This window comes from Helianthus annuus, chromosome 7, assembly GCF_002127325.2.
Source record: "Helianthus annuus cultivar XRQ/B chromosome 7, HanXRQr2.0-SUNRISE, whole genome shotgun sequence".
Lineage (NCBI taxonomy): Eukaryota > Viridiplantae > Streptophyta > Magnoliopsida > Asterales > Asteraceae > Helianthus > Helianthus annuus.
Window position 1 is genome coordinate 140,304,936 of NC_035439.2, and position 22,443 is coordinate 140,327,378.

General features: G+C 36.7%; 2 protein-coding genes across 2 annotated transcripts; one reads left to right on the forward strand and one right to left on the reverse strand.

Annotated features, from left to right (window-relative positions):
* Nucleotides 1-673: 673 nt before the first annotated feature.
* On the forward strand, nt 674-2,011 carry LOC110868820. The gene has a single exon (XM_022118082.2). The coding sequence runs from the start codon at nt 1,106-1,108 to the stop codon at nt 1,826-1,828; it is 723 nt and encodes a 240-aa protein (XP_021973774.1). The 5' UTR covers nt 674-1,105; the 3' UTR covers nt 1,829-2,011.
* Nucleotides 2,012-9,333: 7,322 nt separating this feature from the next.
* LOC118480478 lies at nt 9,334-10,344 on the reverse strand. The gene is made up of 2 exons (XM_035975352.1): nt 9,623-10,344; nt 9,334-9,536 (listed from the first exon to the last, which is right to left on the reverse strand). The coding sequence occupies exon 1, from the start codon at nt 10,310-10,312 to the stop codon at nt 9,683-9,685; it is 630 nt and encodes a 209-aa protein (XP_035831245.1). The 5' UTR covers nt 10,313-10,344; the 3' UTR covers nt 9,334-9,536; nt 9,623-9,682.
* Nucleotides 10,345-22,443: the final 12,099 nt, after the last annotated feature.

Genomic DNA, 22,443 nt, shown 5'->3' on the forward strand with positions numbered 1-22,443 from the left:
AAACAAAGTATATAAGGTACATTTAGCCAATCCGTAACAATTCAATAATTCTATATTCTATAAATATCTTATTTTGTCCCATCAACCAACTTTGGCCCTCAACTTTAACGTTAACCAATTTTAGCCTCTCACCTTTATTAATGACATGTTTAGCCCATAAACTTTGGTAATGACATGTTTAGCCCCTTAACTAAAACAACTTTAGCCCCCTAACTTTAATAATAAACAAATTTAATCCCTCAACTTTAATAATGACATGTTTAACCCCTTAACTACATAAAACAACTTTAGCCCCTCAGCTTTAATAATGACATGTTTAGTCCCTTAACTAACACAACTTTACCCCCTCAACTTTAATAATAAATATTTTTAGCCCCTCAACTTTAATAATAACATGTTTAGCCCCTCAACTTTAATAATAACATGTTTAGCCCCTCAACTTTAATAATGATATGTTTAGCCCCTCAACTTTAATAATGACACGTTTAGCCCCTTAACTAAAACATCAAACAACTTTAACTCTTGCGATTTGCTTATTTTTATCTACGTTTCGAATCGGCTACGAAACACGGGTGATAACCCACTAGTTTCAGTCATTAACAAAAACCCGTCAAAATCATTAAAAGGAGTCGGTGAGTGGAGATCTTAGTCTTATCTCGTCTTTATGTTCCATCACAAAATTTCATATTTTTTTGCAAGGAAGACAAAATGTGGATACCTCTTTTTCTAATCTTGTGGTCATGTACGACCGTATAAAGTGAAAAGAAGATGTATTCACAAGTTTAATGATCCATAATCATTCAAGGGTTTCATTTCAATCTCTTTTTTAAAGCACATTTTTCTCTGTTTTGAGCACAGTAGCTCGTGTAGATAAAATCCCACTTTATTGTTTGGGGTACCCCCATCTTTTGATCAAAATCCTTTTATGGTTTCATCAAGCTCATTGCTATTCTCACCCCAGATAAAGATAAGGCCTAAAACGCTTGATTTTTTCAAACAGGTATGTTGCACACCAAGTGTTTGTGAAAAGTCCTGTGAGAGTTATCATGTAAATTTTTCAACAAAGTTAGCAGTTTTTCCATATGTAATGTGAGTGGAAACAGTTATGAGATATTCAAGTAGTGTGGGACTGGGTTTAAGTGTTGTGTTTGGGTGTTTATTGCTAGCTCTTATAGCAGAAATTTACTATTTGTTATGGTGGAAGAAGAGGGTACCAGCAAGAGAGTTATTGTATCTATTTTGTTGTAAAAAGCATTCATCTTTGAGATCCACAGGGCTAGTTAAAGACACACAAGTTCATGAACCACAAGCATCATCACCCTCACCCTCACCCTCATCATCCACATCATCATCATGGGTCAGATCAGTTACTCAAGACTATGATGACATGAGTGTTGAAACTGAGCTGTTGAGGCTGCACAGCCTCTGTGGGCCTGGCCCACCAAGGTTTCTGTTCACAATTAAAGAAGAAACAAAGGAGGATTTGGAATCTGAAGATAGGAGTAAAAATGGGTCTAGAGGAAGAAGTTTAAGTGATGTGTTTTCAGTGGAAACTCCATTTTTTACTCCACTTGCTTCACCGGCGTATGTGACTCCACCGTTAACTCCTAGAGGTTCGAGTTATCGACCCTTTAGTCCTTTGAGCTACTCATCGAGTGATGCGGAGTTTAACAGGATTAGGGCATCACCACCTCCACAATTCAAGTTCTTGAAAGGCGTTGAAGATAAACGTGAGAAAAGAAAACCGATCGAAAGATTTGGAGTTGATGGTCCGGTTCGAAAGAGTGATGAAAATGGATCTTTTATCACGCTAATCGTGTCCAATTGAGAAGCGGAAATTGATCATCACAGGTACATTCATACCTCAGTTTCATAAGAATCCTGATTTATAATAGAGTTGTATCCGAAATAAGTTGGGTTCTTATTTGTACACATGTTATGTAGAACTTTGTATGAGAGCTTTAGTGGAAGTTTTAATTCAACAAAAGCCCATTATGCCATTACTTATTGATTTATTGAGTGTGTTTTCCAGCTTTAGTTATGCTCATTTCAAGTAGGGGTGCTAAACGGGTCGTGTTCGCGGGTTGGCGGGTTCAACCCGACCCGAACCCGAAAATTTTACACAAACCCGAACCCGAAAATCGTATCATACGTATGAACCCGGACACGACCCGAAGTTTCGTGGGTTGACCCGAACACGACCTGTTCAACCCGAATTTTTTTATTTTTTTCTGAAATTAATATATTAAAATTAAAATTCACTTAAAAAACACAAATGTATATAATAATATCATATTTGAATAATAAAATCTATGCTAATTTCTCATTTTAAGTTATAATCATGGCATAAAATACATACCCATTTAATTTAATTTATGACATAAAATATATTGTAAGAAAATATAATATAGTATAAATGTGTTAAACGGGTCAACCTGCCAACCCGACCTGTTAACCTAAACGGGTTCGCGGGTTCAACCTGAAACTGACCCGAACCCATTTAGGCTAAACCTAAACCCGCAAATTTCGTGTTAGGTCCGTGTCGGGTTTTCGGGTCGTGTCAGAAATTCACACCCCTAATTTCAAGTAGAGTTCTATTCGCAAAACATTGGTTTTTTGTTAGGTTGTGATCATATAAGCTGCATTACACAACTATATGTTAGGTATAGGGTATAGGATATTTGGATGTATATGGAAAGTGAAAAATCATGCTTTATTGCGCATTATTGTACGATAAATCTGTCAAATTTGTTATAAACGTTATCGCTAAACATCAAATAGTGCTCGCTATTGATACGTAGTGTATAGTTAGCTTGTCGCTATTTACCGCTATTCGCTATTAACAACTATCAAAACTGATTTCAGAATTTTTGTGACAGAAGAAGGGGTTTTGTTACATATCATATGATATTGTCACCTTTTGTGGTTTGATCTCTGTTTTTCTTCCATGTATTAGCAGGTGAGAATATTAACCTCCTTTTGTGACTTCTAAAAAGTTATTTTTAACAAGCAATATAACTTCGGTTAATAGCGTTTTTGTTTAGACCAGTTTTTGTATCCTGTTTTTGACTACGAAATTGACTAAACAAACGTATCTTTAATAGAAAGATGTTAACGTTGCCATATCGAAAATTACACGAGCAGTTGGCTTGATTGTATAATACAATGAGGGTACCACATATTGATGAAAGGTTGGTGTCAAGAAAAGTTGTGCTTGAAATAATGCATAAATCTAGGGCCAAAGGTAAGATTGCCTTGTAGCTAAAAGATCATGGTTAAAAGGTATATAAAGTTCTGGGACCACAAAATTGATTGACATTGATACGATTTTTTATAAACGTCAGTTGTTACTCCTACTCTACTTAAACGTTAGTTGTTACTCCTACTCTACTTGAACGTCAGTTGTTACTCCTACTCTACTTGAACGTCAGTTGTTACTCCTACTCTACTTACACCCCATGAAGACAGGCACCTATGTATGCAAAAACAACTAATAAAGTTTGAGAAATGAAATGCACATTTTAGTCATTTGATAGAATCATATAAGTTCTGTAGCCTAGCATAAGTGTAGAGTACTCGAAACTCATATAAGGTCTGTAATCTGTATAGCCTAGCATAGCATAAGTATAGGGACGGGGACCAGGGGCGGACCCAATGCTTTAGCAGCCGTAGCACGGGCTACGGATCAAGTGCGTATTCGTAGTGTATTTTTTTTTATTTTTTTTGGTTTTATACCAATGATATCCCTAAAATAATACAAGGATACCCCTAATCAACCCAAACTTACTTGTAGAAAAAGGGAGTCCGATTGAAACAGTGGCCCAATTGCCCAAATTTATAATAATATGATTGAAATTGTGGCCCAATTAGTTAGGTATTTGTTTTACTTTATTTATTTATTATTTTCGGTTTTTTATATTGTATGATTGCACGGTAATTTTTTTTTGGGATACCCCTGATTTAATGGGCTAGTTCCGTCACTGACATGGACTCAAGTGCATCAGTGAAAATAAACAAAATCTTGTATTTTCCCTATAATTTAGGTATTTTCCTATAATTTAAGACTTAAAAGAGTAATAATAATAAAGAGTTTAAAAAGTAAAAACAAACATGAATTATAATACTCATCCATTTCCAGATTTATTATTTTTTTACAACATCTGAAAAAACATATATACATACAACTACCAGAACTTCCACATATACAAGAACAAAATTACCAAAGAAGCGTAAACAAATAAAATACAAAGGCTCCTAAGGCATATATACATTAATCTCACATGATAGTGCAACCCCCATTTGGATGATCATGGTTACCAGATGTAGACACCCCATAAAAATCCAGTGGATACCCATAAACCACGTGTCCCGCCATGGGCCTCAGTGGTGCCGCCCATGACGGGGATCCATAATAATCCAATGGATACTCATAAACCACTTGTCCCCCCATGGGCATCAGTGGTGCCGATGGTTCTGTTGCCACCCATGGCGGGGATTGATGTGGTGGTTGTCGAGGTGCATACTTGACGACATCCGCATGACCAGTGATTTGTTCACCGATATTGCCATGGGGTTCGGGCCTAATAACCAATGGGCTAATTTCTCCATGGACGAAGTTGATCCTCATTGTATTTGAATTTATAATCTCCACACCATCCATGTCTTGGCCCAATCTAAGCATAACTTGGCCCAACTTTTCAAGATCTAATGTTTGATTTGCGAGTACTTGATGTGATACGATGGAATTAGGGATTTGGTTCGCAGGGACCAGGATAGGATCTCGTGACAGAACGACAACTGATTTCTTCAGTTGACGCGCGAGATCTTGCCTGATTACTTCAGGATTTTTATCAGTCTCGATCGTGACATTCCCAGTTTCACAATCGAGTTCAACCAACTTAACACCAATTCTACGTAGTGCGATTCTAACCTTTTTTGAACAACCATCGCAGTTATGAAATCCAACTATCTGAAGAATAATCGTCATTTGAGATGTAATTTTAAATTTTTTTTTTTCACAAAGGAATTGAAGGGGAATAGGGTAATATTTATAGAGGACATAGGTTGATTAATCCATGCACGATATTTTAAAAATAGTTTCTGTACATTTCCCTGAAATTATTTGATGTTTCCACACCCATTTTGCCGGTGTTTAACTTTGAATTTAGAGGACGTACGTGTAGCGTGTTTCACTTAACAAAAATATGAAATAATGACTTAATTGCTATGATTTTTAATTGTATAAAATGATAATAAATAAAATTAGTGTGTATTTTGATTCTTTCAATATTTCAATCCTAATTTTTGTCCGCTTTTTTACATTAAAAAATATAAGTCAAATTTATGAGATTTATATATATTTTTTTCTTTTTGCTAAGCATTGGCGAAGCTTGGCCTTACCGATTTTTAGCTCGTAGTGTTAATTTTACCGAAATTTTCAATTTTTTAATGTAAAATATTTGATTTTTGAGAGACAAACCCCTACCAATTTGTGTTTTGAAATTCTTTTCGTTCAAATCGATACACCATAAGCTTTACATAGCATGGTTTAAATTTATAACTTTCGTTTGGAGAGAACACGCCTTAACTATAACGATGTCCCCACATGAAACCGAAGAACATTTATAATGAATTCAACTAACAAGCACCAACTACCTTGGAATTTACTTCATGAGATCGTAATGTTAACTATTTTAAAATTGTTAACTATTTTTATGTAATAAAATTTAGAAGTTAGTTTCGCTTTCAATTAACAAATTCATTGGTTTCTAAGAATTTTCTAGTACATTCACTAACTTTTTCTTATATATGTACACATTTTAATTACCGTTTTTTATATATTGTCTAGAACTAGAATATTCTATGCCTAGTAATATCATTTTTACAACCGAGTTAAATGTCATTTTAGTGTATGTGGTTTGGGCCATTTTATCAGTTTAATCCAAATGTTTCATTTTTCGTCTATGGGTCTAAAAAGGTTTCAGTATTGCCATTTTAGTCCACTTGATTAACTTCATCCATTATTTCTGTTAACAAGAAGTGCAATTCGGTCATTTTATATGGCCGAGTTGCCCTTCTAGTTCACAGAATTACATATAAAATGACCGAATTGCCCTTCTCGTTAACAAATAAAATGGATGAAGTTAACCTAGTGGACTAAAATGACAACGCTGAAACCTTTTTGGAGTCACAGGCGAAAAATGAAACATTTGGACTAAACTGGCAAAATGACCCAGGGACCAAAATGACATTTAACTCTTTATAACCAGTATAACAAATAGTTGTTCTGTCTACTTAACTGATCTCTTTTATTTGTTCCAATAATTTAGAACTGTGTCTATATCATGTATAGGCCCAATCATAGAGCCATTTTAAAATGAAGCTACCCAACCCAATGTTTAAAAACTACTCAACTAGTTTTAGACCTTGGGCCACTTTGACACTTTTATGACCTAGCTAACTTGGTAGTTGATTTGATTGATCAATTAACCATCAGAATTTGAATTCTTCACCTCTAGATCAACGAAAGACGCATTACCACTACATCATGCCCCTTAAAGACTAATGACTTGACTGCCAACCAAAAGGTTCATACCGAGCTAAACCAATTCTGTTCGTAAAGTTAAAAAATACAAATACACGACTATGTTTAGCTCGGTATAAATTTTGTTGACAAATGAGTTATATTAAAATAGAGTGTTTTTTTGGAGTGCTAGTACCGTGCTGATACCCTAACAAATCACACTGACTCCGAACGAACAACATCGATACTGATAATCCAACACAACAGTCATTAAATTATATTACATGATAGTTCAGTCTTATTTCAACCATGTAAAATTTAACTAATATCAAAGTTATTATTCAAAAGAAAAACCAAATTACAAAATTAAGTACAGTATGAGAACTTTGGACGTACATGAGAACAATAATGAAAATAAATAAATACGTGATTAATTTTTGTCAATGTTCAAATATAAATTTTATCAAAAATGAAATTTTGTTCGAAATAAAACATTTTTCATTAGGAACAATAATGAAAATTATGTAGCTTCTTTGTTTTATGATGTACATGAGAAAGTCTATAGTTATTGATTAAAAACTTGTTCTTGGTAATCCAAGAACAAGGAAAGGTATAAAATGCTTCCCCGTTTGGGGATAATCAACAACGAGTAAAATGTAAACGAGACAAGAGTGGAGTGAGAAGTAAGAGGATCTATTCAATCTAGTGTATCTAACAACGAGCTCTCGATCCCCTTTTTATAGCCGGTTCCCGCCCTACCTTTATGTGGTGGGTTTGAACGTTATGTCTATATTCAGTATGTTGTTTCCTCCTTTCTATAGCATCACGCCTTGGAACCTTTATCATTTCCTTACCAGGTAAAGGTTTGACATTTGACTCAACTTTAAATGTCGCATAGTAACGTCTTTCGTCTTCACCTTTTGTCCACATATATCTAACACCTTTTGGGCTGCAATCTTTGAACTACCTTAATTGTCTCGTCATTCCTTGGTCCCAAAGTCTTTGTGGAAAGGCTGTGGCATCCTTCCCGCTGATCCAATGCTTGTGTCGAGCACTGTTATGCTTTGAGTTCCTTACCAGGGAGAGGACGGTTCGTCCTTTTCTGGTCGGGAGGTTGGCATTGGGCCTACCCCCGTCTTCAGACATATATGTGTCGACACATGTCGGGGTATCTCATCACACCCCTTGGTAATATTGATGCTTTTCGAAAGAAAGTGTGGGAGATGATCGAGTGGCGGATATACATAGGATTGCCAAATAGAGCCTTAACAACCAGCACTAGAAAGTACAACTTTATAACCTAATTCTAGTAGGTTATGTTTTACCTTCAATTGTATTACTCTAATATTTGGGTATTGTTGGGGTGTATGATCATGACTTGTGTTTGAACACGACTGTGCAACTTAAAGTGCCCAGTCGTGCATGACAACATGATGATCGACACGAGCGTACAAAATTAAATGCACGACCATGTCAACAAAAGGATGGTTATACACGTGTGCAAGGTGGAATGCATAACTATGCCAAGACTTGAGATAGAATATGTTTTTTTACACGTGTAGGTACAATTGTAACAAGGGTAACATCTCACCAAATACTTACATATGTACATGTTAAAATTAATGTAAAATGCTAGATTAAGGGTACATTGCTTGTAAAGGCGCATAACACGTTACTCTTTAATGAAAGTATCCGGGACATAAAGAATAATGGGATCAAAGTATGAGATAAGAGATTATGTGTGTGCATATATAGGTCGGTTTGGGGGCTCAAATCAAACCAAAACTTCGATGTTTAGGTTGTTAAAAACGTTTGACTTTTTTTTCCGGTTTTCACAATGGATCTGATTTCGGGTTTTTATGGTTTTTCCATTAACGTGTTAGTGATATTTGAGGTTCGTATTCCTTGATATTATGAACCCATCATTTCTCTTGTCCACAACCGCTATGGAATTTTCCAGGGTGTTATTGTCACCCTCCTTATGTACTCGTCATCCTCATCCTCGATGAGGTATTGTCACCCTCCTTATGTACTCGTCATCCTCGATGAGGTATTTCCGACCACCATCTCAATCAGTTTATGAGATTTGCCTAAGTTATCCTCTGAAAAAACCCAAGGGGCTCATTATACTCGATGAGGTTTATCACACCATCCCAAACGACACAAGAATAATTGATACCATTTGGAACATCCGATCATGATAACAACCTATATTGTCCATTTTGCTCACAAGAAGCTCACAAATTTGTTTTTGATCGCTTAGGTAGATATTTCCTAGGACGTACTCATCCAAATTCTATTCTCACTAAACTCGCTTAACTATCAAATTGTTTTTTCATTCACATGCACCCAAAACATATATGGTTGATTTAGGCCGGAGGGTATGGAGGGCGCCACCGTGCCACCTCACCTCCGATAGCGAACCCCCCCCCCCCCCCGGCGCCACCACCCACACCCTACAACTTAAACCGTGGCGCCATGGGTTGTCCGCCACCATGGTAACGATGAAGAAACTGTGTTCAGGTGGGGCCCACATGCATTTCATCCAATAAAAACTTTTTTTTTTATTTTGTTTAATAGGGGGTGTTATCCCACACCCTGCAAGTTAAGGAAGAGCGTGATAAAGCTCCCTAACTGTTGTGAATCTGACGTGGTGCTAATATGTTCTTTATCCCACACCCCATAGCCTTATTATCACTAAAGACTCGTTAACACTAACTTTGAGTAATTTTTAATTTACTGTATTAAATTTGGGCATGGGTATTCTAAATATATTAATAAAACTATATATTGTAAAAATAATCAAAGAGTTTAAGGAACGAAAATTTCATCACTCGTCTATTTCCAGATTTATTATTTTTTTTACAACACTTGAAAACACAAACAAAACCACCAGAAACTCCAAGTATACATGATCAAAATTACCAAAAAAAGATACAAACATAAACAAAAAAAAGTTACATTTGAAGGCTTCAAAAGACGCATATATACATCCTCACGTGCAGTGGCGGGTCTAGAAAATCCACATAGGGGTAACGTTTCAATAAAAAGGGGTAACGAAATTGAAAAAACGTAAAATTTTTTTAAAATTTACACTACCGTCGGAGCGTCAAGGGGCAACGGAGGTTACCCCTTCTATCACTCTAGGTCCGCCCCTGCTCACATGATGTTGCAACACCCATTTGAGTGGTCATGGTGACATGTAGAGACTCCATAATAACCCGGTGGATACCCATAAACCACTTGTTCTGTCGCGGGCATCAGTGGGGCCGACGGTTCTATGGGTGTCCACGGGGGTGTTCGTGGTGGTGGTCGTGGAGATGCGTACTGATCAACATCACCATCTCTAATTTCTCTAATTCGAACACCATTATAACCATCGCCATTCCGCCTAACAACTGGCGGGGTTTGTCGGTGGATGAAGTTGATCGTAGTTGTATTCGATCGCGTGATCTCCACACCATCCAACACCTCAGCCAGTGTAACCATAACGTGACCTAATTGTTGAAGATCTAAAGCTCGATTTGCGGGCACTTGATATGCTACAACCGGATTAGGGTTTTGGTTTATAGGGACGAGGTCCCTTGACAAAACGACAACTGATTTGTTCAGTTTTCGCTCTAGAGCACGCCTGATCACTTCAGGATTTTCAGCACTCGCGACCGTGACATTCCCACTTTCACGATCGAGTTCCACCAACCGGACGCCAATTCTACTTAGTGCGGTTTCAACCTTTCGTGCGCAACCATTGCAGTTATGAAATCCAAGGATCTGAAGATTCATTGTCATTTGAAATATATTTTTTCGGTTAAGAGAATAGTTGATATATATAGGATGTGATGGATTACGTAACAACATTTGAAAATTTGTGTTTATGCATTTCGTGGAAGTTCTATGTTCTCTACCCTCCATTTTACTCGTGTTTTCCTGTCGATGAACGTGTCGCGTGCTTAAGTTAACAACATGAGTTGAATAGTTGATTTATGTTATTATTATACGTAAACATATATGACTTTTTATTAATGTATGTGATAAATTAGGGTTATTATATTGTATATTATAATTCAAGTTCGTAATTGTGTATGTTGTAAGATTCTTTCAATATATTTAATCATTTTTATTGTCAACTTTTCACAATTGAAAAATGATATCAAAGTTGATGAAGTTAAGTTAGTCAAGAAAGTGAAGAACGTTTATATGTTTTGTAACTATCAAGCACTAACTACCACGTAATTTACTTCATGACATGCTTGTAATTTTGATTGGTTTATATCTTATATGGCCGGCTAAGGTACTTAATATGATTTAATAATTATAATATTTAATTACTTTTTGATGATTTTTTTTTTGTAAAAATTTTAAAGTCAAATTCATTAGTTTCTAAGAATTTTCTATTACACTAACTTTTTTTTTTTTTTTTTGAAAGGCAACTTTGGATCACTGACGGAACACTGGAGTATCATCGTGTCACCAGCAGAACCATCCGATCATATCCATCTCCAGTAGGCAATAATGCCTATACACCAATTCAGGAGGAAACCCAATAAATCTGAGAAAACCCCCTTTGTGGGAATTGAACCCATGACCTAATGGTCATAAGTCTTATCCCACCACCAAAATACCACTAGGCTATAATTCCATGGGTTTTATTAATATATATACTTTACACTACCATTTTATACATTGATTGTTCATAACATCTATGATATATAATAATATGATAGTTTATAATATCTTTCATACCAACTAGTTTATTTTAACATCATTTTTCGCCATCTACCACCCACCATCAACACCATCATTCATTACCACCACAACATGATCACCAATCACCATAACCATCATCCTCCACAACAATCTCTGACCACCATGGTCCACCGAAAACATTTCAAAAGATCCATAGAACATAACCATTTACTATAAAATCGTTTTGTAATTCAGATGACACAAACATGCAAAGTAAATCATACATGTACACATGGAAAGGCAAAGTCGCAAATAAACACCACATGCACAAACTCCTTATAACAAAATAATGTATTGCAATTATGAGCCAAAGTGAAAATATGTTTCTAACATTCGCTCTATCAACATCAACTCTTAGATGAAATGCAAAGCGGCATCTAAAATCAAAATCTGCCTCAGTATTAGGGTGTAGGGAGTGGTTAGACACTTTGAATAGGTAAACTCTCAAATCACCCAATCAAACAGTGCCACGTCATTTTACCAATTTTGTTTACCTATTGTTCAAAAACGTTGGCGGTTGTTAGACACTTTAGAATATGTAAACTATTTAAAAAAAATGTGATTGGTTGAGAAGACATGAACCCCACCACCTCTCTCTCTCTCTCTCTCTCTCCGATTCGGTGAAGGTTCACCGCATGAAACCAAGTTTGATCGGTAAACTTATGTTGGCAGTGGTTTGCCACTTCGGTAAACCAAGTTTACCGCATGAAACCGATGGCACACCGTACCCCCTTAATCTACTACAATCCTAGGTGACATCTCAAAATTCGTACTCCAAGATAAACCGACCACACCTATGTAAATGTGTAATATGCAATTACGTGTTTATATTAAATATGTTATCCCTTAACTCTTGTGGATATAGTGTTTGAAGTATAAAGATGATAGCCTCATATAGGTTGTATGGAAATGTGGTCTTAGTAGATATTGTTGCAAAAAAGATTGTCGTAGGTGACGATAGCAAATATTAGTGATGTTAAGTGCATTGAATGTGTAGCTCTAATAGTTGTGGGAAATTTTCAGAAAATAACATTTTTAATAAATATGTATTAGAAACAAATGTTATTATACATATTTCTTTGTGGGTTTGTGTTCTATGTTGAGAGAGCTTTGCAACGAGATATCGATGCTCAAAGTTTAGTGTTTAAAACATACAATGCTGAAATACTGAACTTGAATAAGAAAGTGTATCTTGTCCCACATAGGAGAAGAGACACAACTTTACGTGGTATATAAGTGGGAACTCTCCTTCCTGCTTATTGTTCCATGGAAGTAAACACCAGTGAAGTTGCGAAGGGTTATAGGTGCAATGTGGTGTTTTGATGGCGCACGCTCGCAACGCCATGAGCCGCTAGAGAGCCGTCGTTTTATTTTTAACTGCGTGCGTGTGATTCCGTACACAGGCTGTCGGGACCAGGTGGCGCATGATCAGCCTAGCCGGTATATAAGTGGGACCATGTGCATGGCACATGACTAGGTAATGTCTTAGTTTGTGCGTGCAACTTCCATAGCGCATGTAGCGTACAAAGATGAGCCAATATGGCGCGACTGTTTGGCGTGTTCGTATAGGCTCGCGGATGCCGTGACGTGTGTGAGTAAAATCGGTCAGCATGAGCATTGATAGAGTATTAAATGACGAGCTAAAATGCATTGAAGACGTTCAATGAAGTTTAATTTTGTCTTTAATTCATTTTTGTTGTTTCGACTCAACCTGCCGTATAAATATCAGGTGAGACCTGGTTGTAGCACACATCAGTGATCAACAACAGATGAAAAGAATTCTTTACAGCTTTCTAATCATCTTTCTTCTAGCGTCAAGGTACTCTTGGGGTCATCGAGCCAACTCCGGCAGTACTACTGCTTCGGCTGTTGTACCCTGAGAAACAAAACAAGTTCTCTTGAGAGACTCGGAATTTATTTTAAACGTCCTGTGTCAAACACAACCCTCAGCCACCAGACCTTTCTGTTTCGTCTCAACTTCTTGTATTTATAGTTTGTGGATGTTGCGGATAGAGCGGTACCAGCTAGTTGAGCCGCTTGCTTGGCCTGATTAACCTTCCGTGTTTCTGCCATACATTCTCTCGAACGGGTTTCATAAAAATCTGGAAGCGGCATACTTTGTTGAATAATAAGAGCAACACTTTCGTATTACTCGTTGAGGCTTGTAAGAGTATGAAGTACCAGCTGCTCGTCTGTAATAGCCCAACCAACAACGAGTTGGTCGTATATTATCTTAGGACGACATGGACATGAACTGATCTAGTCGATTGCTTGCAAAAAGGTTGTTAAGGTCGATAGTTCTGGTGGCTTTGTTGTCTTAGAATAGGGTTTGAGAGGGCGGTCCAAGCATCGAAAGCCGGTGTGTTCGGTTTTAAGATGGTATGCAAAAGATCTATTGAGATAGTCCCGTAAATCCATTGAAGGACTACTGAATCCAACTGTTCCAGCTTTTAGTAGTCGCTGATGTCTTCTCATTGTCTTTATCTTTGTCGGATGAGGAAGTAGCAGGGAGGACACAGGGTTCTAGGTGGTCATAGACTTGATAAGCTCTACAATGAATTTTAAATAGCTCCGATCATGTAATATAATGGTCGTATTCTATATTGAGAGTAACAGGGATGAGGGCACGGATATTGTTAACCGTGATTGCAGGGTGAAGGGAGGTCGCCATAGTAGAAGAAGGGATGTAAAACAGAGAGAAGAGAAGGGGCGCCAGAAGAGTGGTAGGGAAAAGAAGGTCGATGGGATCAATTAGTCTCTTGATTCCATGATAGAATATGATTCTCTTTGATCCCATTCATTGATAACATCCCTATAAATACAAGAGATTCTCCACTATTTTTGGGAAGAGATAACACTAAGTCAATTACAAGATTTATCTCAATATTTACGATATAATAGAATAATCTATTAGTAAGACCACCCGCAGTGGGGTTTTTTGGCGTTTTCCCCCAAAAAACGCCCCCACACCCAATTACCGCCCCCTGGGCGTTTCTTTCAAAAAAAGAATGCACACAACGTTCTTTTTTCTGGGCGTTTCTTTCAAAAAAAAAAAATGCACACAACGTTCTTTTTTCCACGCCCCATGTTCAAGATATTTGGCCAATCACAGGTATTCTTCTTTTTGTTTGGCCAATACCTTTTTTTATGTTTTTTTTTAATTTAATTCTATTACACCCCTTTTAACATAATCCCCCACCATGATCACATCCCCGCTACATTCATTTTAGAAAAACGCGCCATAATGCCCAATTGCTGACTGGACTGCCACATGACGCAAAACGTCCAAAGGTGGGGGCATTATTTGTGTCTTCCACTACACATGGTCTGAGAAATAAAACTAGTCTAGATCTAGATAAATAATACAAACAAATAAATAAAACAAAGAAAACATAGAAGAAAAAAAAAAACAGCAGAGGTCAAGTAATAAACACGGTTTCCCTAAAACAAATTAGACGTCTATATACGTTCCTGGGGTAGAAAGTCGGAACTGTAGATGTATTGTCGAAGATGATTGATCCATTGCCTAAAATTTTTATATATTATTGTGTTAAATTAATATGAAACTGAATGGACAACCAAAAACAACTCAAAATGTTTTCACATCAATGTCTACGACATCATAGATCGTGAGTTCAGACAAGTTAGCGTCATACATCGACTCATATGAACTTTGATTGCTTCGTTCAACTCTCACGAGCTGAATAGTAAAATATGGATCAGAAAAATTGCGGATTGAAGGGGTATGGTCCCAAATATTGCACCAGGCTTGGACGCGAGTTGCCATCACCCGGCTTATTGTCCCTATCAACAAAGAACTTGCTTCAGTTCGTGCGGGCACACGCGAACCCGGTTTGCTTTCCCACTCGGGGAAAGATGAGAATCTCACCTTGTGTATGAAAATGTCTGTTTTCGGCAACATACATGGAATGCGGGTGATTGCTGCTAAACATGATAGTAGTTACTACATTCACTTTCTGTCAAACACATTTTCATGTTGCGGTCCTCTGCGGGCGTGCGCGGGATTGCAAAGGAAGTGTAGAGAGATGTACAGATGTGTTCACCTATATGTACACAATTTACCGCACGTTGCGAGGTTGCGCAAGCCCGCATCCTATTGTTATACAAGTGGAACTGTCACTTTGACTTATGTGACCAACCAACAAGTGGTATGCCTGGACACTGACAACAGAGGTCAGCTGACCGTCCAATACGCGGCTGCCCAGCCCACTTGCATAAAGCTGATGGACATACTGACAACCCCAGCAGGCCATGTGGCGGGTGTTCCTTCGTGCAATTGGTATAACAGGACACGTGGCGACACCTCCGCCGTGCGCCTGACACCTCCATGACCTACGCTCCTGTCAGGTCTACGAAAAGCTACAAGTTGCCAGTCAGGCCCAAGGCCCATCAAGCGGCCCATTGGCTCTTCTCCTTCACTTCTTCGGCTATAAATACCCACTTCGAACCAGGTTTGAGGTAATGCTAATCTTCTCACTCACAATTACTTATCTTGCTTCCAAAGTAAATACTTATTCTCACGCCGGATAACAAGGAGCAACCCCCACCCCATTCTACTTGTTGCAAGTCGCGGTTTGTTTTCACTGTGCAGGTGACAGATTAGAGACGACCCAAGTATCGATCAAGAAAAGAAGGGATTAACCCTACTTGACGAGACTCGACCTGTGGACTAACCTTAATGGTTAACCACTGTTTCTTCACGGATGGCAATTGGGCTTGCGCAAGCCTGAGAATTTTCGTTTGACATTCTTGTGTGCATGTCGTAGCAAACACGGAACCAGAGGAATAGAGGGCAAGGTGGTAAGAGACCTTGCAACTGTATCCGGTGGTGTTTTTTGGAAATAATGTTAGCTGCTTAGTGTTTTCTATTGTGTTTTAAGTTGTTTCTAATTGTGTGTTTTGTAGATAGGCTGAGTTATATCAACTTTGGATAATTGGAGGGTTGTTATGTTAAAAGGCAGAAGTTCAAGGACTGGAGCGGGTGTAGCGGTAGAGTTGCTGAGTACACATATATATTTTTGAACAACAAATTTTTACGCCAATTCGTTTTTAACGGGGCTCAAACCCTTAACCTCAAGGGTAGCAACAAGTTAACTCCATTTTTTTTCTTGAATGCTCTCTCTCCATTTTTTTAAAGCGGCCTTATTTAATCTTTCCGTCAATTAAAAAACCTTGTAATATCTTTAAAATGTTTTCATAATTCAAGAGAAATTACATTGAAATCGAAGGTAAACGTTTTCATAACTCGAATGGCTTTGCCATTTGGACCCAACCCCCCATAATTAAGCGAGTCATCAGATGTTGGACGCATCGATTAACTTCAAGTCTTCGTCTTAGTCAAAAGTTTTTTTACCTGATATTTAGCTAATATTCCTCAGTTTTCATGGTTTTTAGTTGTCTTTGATTTCCGGTTTTTGATATTTGGGTTTAGATTGTTAGTGTCTTTGTATTGGTTTGACTGATATTTACCTTTGGCCCTAACTATCTGCACACCGAGTTTGCCTATCTGCACACTTAGGGTTTACATACGCTGCGTATTGGTCAATACGCAGCGTATAGGGTTACCTCAATACGCTGCGTATAGAGCTATACTAAGCGTATATAAACCATGGATTTCAGAGCCTTATCAGCAATCATTGCACAGAAAACAAGGGTCATATACGCTGCGTATAGGTCAATACGCAGCGTATATAAACCATTAGATTTTTTTGGGGCATTTTGGTAGGTTTGAGGGTTCATTTTTTCACAAATTTTAAATACGCTGCGTATTGACCTCTAAGGAGCGTATATAAAGGTCTGAAAATTTCTTTTATACCCTTATTTTGAGGCTATACGAAGCCAAATACAAGGGTAGTTGTGTCATTTTTGTCTCATACGCTGCGTAGGGACCTCTAAGGAGCGTATATAAAGCTCCATTTTTGTATTTTTTATTGTGTATTCCTTTGTTTATTTATAAAAAAAAGTAAATTAATTGTATGTATTTTGGGGTATTTCCATGTTTATTTATAAAAAAACAATATTATTAAAAATAATACAAATATTATGAATTATAAGAATTAAAAATAATACAAATATTAGGTCCCGTATTGACTTCATATAAGCCTATAAGTGTGATATCGTATCGTATAGCGTCGTATAGGTCACGTATTGACCTCGTATAAGCCTATAAGTGTGATATCATATCGTATAGGTGTAGTATAGGTCACGTATTGACCTCGTATAAGCCTATAAGTGTGATATGGTATCGTATAACGTAGTATAGGTCACGTATTGACCTCGTATAAGCCTATAAGTATCGTATCGTATAGCATCGTATAGGTCACGTATTGACCTCGTATAAGCCTATAAGTGTGATATCGTATCGTATAGGGGTAGTATAGGTCACGTATTGACCTCGCATTGCCTATAAGTGTGATATCATATCGTATAACGTAGTATAGGTCACGTATTGTTCTTGTTTAAGCCTATAAGTGTGATATCGTATCATATAGCGTTGTATAGGTCACGTATTGACCTCGTATAAGCCTATAAGTATCGTATCGTATAGCATCGTATAGGTCACGTATTGACCTCGTATAAGCCTATAAGTGTGATATCATTTCATATAACGTAGTATAGGTCACGTATTGACCTCGTATAAGCCTATAAGTGTGATATCGTATCGTATAGGTGTGGTTTAGGTCACGTATTGACTTCGTATAAGCCTATAAGTGTGATATCGTATCGTATAGGTGTGGTTTAGGTCATGTATTAACCTCGTATAAGCCTATAAGTGTGATATCGTACCGTATAGGTGTGGTTTAGGTCCCGTCTAATCCTATATGCATATACAAGACCTATAGGAAACCTATACGAGACTTATACTACACTATACGATACGATACGATACTATACTATACAATAACACCCGTATAGGCCTCTATACCAGACTTATATACTATACACTATACGATACGATATATGCAATACGATACGATATGATACGATGCAATACGATAAGATAATTTAATTTAAACGATAACAATATAATATATTTGTATTATTTACGAATAATATTGTTTTTTTATCAATAATTTTCTTTTTTTTTTATAAATAAACAAAGGAATACGATAATTTAATTTAAACGATAACAAAACAATATATTTGTATTATTTACCAATAATATTGTTATTTTTATAAATAGTTTTCTTTTTTAATTTTTATAATTCATAATATTCATATTATTTTTTATTTTTATAATTTATATTTGTATTATTTACCAATAATATTGTTTTTATTATAAATAATTTTCTTTTTTTATAAATAAACAAAGGAATACACAATAAAAAAAATACAAAAATGGAGCTTTATATACGCTCCTTAGAGGTCCCTACGCAGCGTATGAGACAAAAATGACACAACTACCCTTGTATTTGGCTTCGTATAGCCTCAAAACAAGGGTATAAAAGACATTTTCATACCTTTATATACGCTGCGTATAGGTCTATACGCAGCGTATATAAAGGGTAGTTTTTATTTTTAACCCCAAACATGTGGTTAAATTATCTTTTTAACCCTTACTGTTTAAATACGCAGCGTATTGACCTCTAAGGAGCGTATATAAAGGTCTGAAAATGTCTTTTATACCCTTATTTTGAGGCTATACGAAGCCAAATACAAGGGTAGTTGTGTCATTTTTGTCTCATACGTGGCGTAGGGACCTCTAAGGAGCGTATATAAAGCTCCATTTTTGTATTTTTTATTGTGTATTCCTTTGTTTATTTATAAAAAAAAGTAAATTAATTGTGTGTATTTTGGGGTATTTCCATGTTTATTTATAAAAAAAACAATATTATTAAAAATAATACAAATATTATGAATTATAAGAATTAAAAATAATACAAATATTAGGTCCCGTATTGACTTCGTATAAGCCTATAAGTGTGATATCGTATCGTATAGCATCGTATAGGTCACGTATTGACCTCGTATAAGCCTATAAGTGTGATATCGTATCGTATAACGTAGTATAGGTCACATATTGACCTCGTATAAGCCTATAAGTGTGATATTGTATCGTATAGCGTCGCATAGGTCCCGTATTGACCTCGTATAAGCCTATAAGTGTGATATCGTATCGTATAGGGGTAGTATAGGTCACGTATTGACCTCGTATAAGCCTATAAGTGTGATATCGTATCGTATAACGTAGTATAGGTCACATATTGACCTCGTATAAGCCTATAAGTGTGATATTGTATCGTATAGCGTCGTATAGGTCCCGTATTGACCTCGTATAAGCCTATAAGTGTGATATCGTATCGTATAGGGGTAGTATAGGTCACGTATTGACCTCGTATAAGCCTATAAGTGTGATATCGTATCGTATAACGTAGTATAGGTCCCGTATTGACTTCGTATAAGCCTATAAGTGTGATATCGTATCGTATATCATCGTATAGGTCATGTATTGACCTCGTATAAGCCTATAAGTATGATATCGTATCGTATAGGGGTAGTATAGGTCACGTATTGACCTCGTATAAGCCTATAAGTGTGATATCGTATCGTATAACGTAGTATAGGTCACGTATTGACCTCGTATAAGCCTATAAATGTGATATCGTATCGTATAACGTAGTATAGGTCACGTATTGACCTCGTATAAGCCTATAAGTGTGATATCGTATCGTATAGCGTCGTATAGGTCACGTATTGACCTCGTATAAGCCTATAAGTGTGATATCGTATCGTATAGGGGTAGTATAGGTCACGTATTGACCTCGTATAAGCCTATAAGTGTGATATCGTATCGTATAACGTAGTATAGGTCACGTATTGACCTCGTATAAGCATATAAGTGTGATATCGTATCGTATAGCGTCGTATAGGTCACGTATTGACCTCTTATAAGCCTATAAGTGTGATATCGTATCGTATAGGGGTAGTATAGGTCACATATTGACCTCGTATAAGCCTATAAGTGTGATATCGTATCGTATAACGTAGTATAGGTCCCGTATTGACTTCGTATAAGCCTATAAGTGTGATATCGTATCGTATAGCATCGTATAGTCACGTATTGACCTCGTATAAGCCTATAAGTGTGATATCGTATCGTATAGGGGTAGTATAGGTCACGTATTGACCTCGTATAAGCCTATAAGTGTGATATCGTATCGTATAACGTAGTATAGGTCACGTATTGACCTCGTATAAGCCTATAAGTTTGATATCGTATCATATAGCGTTGTATAGGTCACGTAATGACCTCGTATAAGCCTATAAGTGTGATATCGTATCGTATAGCGGCGTATAGGTCAGGTATTGACCTCGTGTTAGCCTATAAGTGTGATATCGTTTCATATAACGTAGTATAGGTCACGTATTGACCTCGTATAAGCCTATAAGTGTGATATCGTATCGAATAGGTGTGGTTTATGTCACGTATTGACTTCGTATAAGCCTATAAGTGTGATATCGTATCGTATAGGTGTGGTTTAGGTCATGTATTAACCTCGTATAAGCCTATAAGTGTGATATCGTATCGTATAGGTGTGGTTTAGGTCCCGTATAATCCTATATGCATATACAAGACATATAGGAAACCTATACGAGACTTATACTACACTATACGATACGGTACTATACTATACAATAACACCCGTATAGGCCTCTATGCGAGACTTATATACTATACACTATACGATACGATATATGCAATACGATACGATACGATGCAATACGATAAGATAATTTAATTTAAACCATAACAATATAATATATTTGTATTATTTACGAATAATATTGTTTTTTTATAAATAATTTTCTTTTTTTATAAATAAACAAAGGAATACGATAATTTAATTTAAACGATAACAAAACAATATATTTGTATTATTTACCAATAATATTGTTTTTTTATAAAAAGTTTTCTTTTTTAATTTTTATAATTCATAATATTTATATTATTGTTTATTTTTATAATTCATATTTGTATTATTTACCAATAATATTGTTTTTTATAAATAATTTTCTATTTTTTATAAATAAACAAAGGAATACACAATAAAAAAAATACAAAAATGGAGCTTTATATACGCTACTTAGAGGTCCCTACGCAGCGTATGAGACAAAAATGACACAACTACCCTTGTATTTGGCTTCGTATAGCCTCAATAGAAGGGTATAAAAGACATTTTCAGACCTTTATATACGCTGCTTAGAGGTCAATACGCAGCGTATTTAAACTTTGTGAAAAATAATCCCTCAAACCTACCAAAATGACCCAAAAAATCTAATGGTTTATATACGCTGCGTATTGACCTATACGCAGCGTATATGACCCTTGTTTTCTGTGCAATGATTGGTTGTCAGGCACTGAGATCCATGGTTTATCTACGCAGCGTATTGGTCAATACGCAGCGTAGAGGGTTAACCCTATACGCTGCGTATTGACCAATACGCTGCGTAGATAAACCCTAATTTTGCTAGGGTTTGGTGTGCCAATAGGCACTTTAGTGTGCCAATAGGCACACCCTTACCTTTTTAGTGGATAGTTTTGGGTTAAGATTTTCTAGGTAAACAACAACAATCACACTTGAAGATATCCCTTCTACGTTTTGAGTTTTTGTTCTAGTTCAGTTATCATAAATCTTTACATTATTCGTCGAATCATCGCAACAAACATCCGAAATGATGGGCCTCGTCCCTCTTGTAAACATCCGATCATGTCAAGATGGATTACAAGCGAAACCTAAATAGAGTACATTGAATAAACTCATGCTAATAACCTGATATAAACTATAGAGAAAACCAATACTCATTTATTTTTAAACCATCAAACATACAAATCATATGCATACCAATACAATATGAAACCTAAACATCAAGTTGCATAGGCTCCATATAAAAACGGATGTTTTGCCAAGGACATCAGTGGTGCCGACGGTTCTGTGACTCCCCGTGGTGGCGATGGTTGTGGTGTCTATGTGTATGATCACCACTATTGCCACGACGTTCCAGACGTGCTTCTTGGTTTGGTGGCTCCCCATGGTGGCGATGGTGGCAGTGTTTTTGTGGATTAACACTAGTATTACTACCACGGTGTTCCTTCCTAACCACCACTTGGGCTTCTCGGCTTTGTGACTCCCCGTGGTGGCGATTGTGGCGCT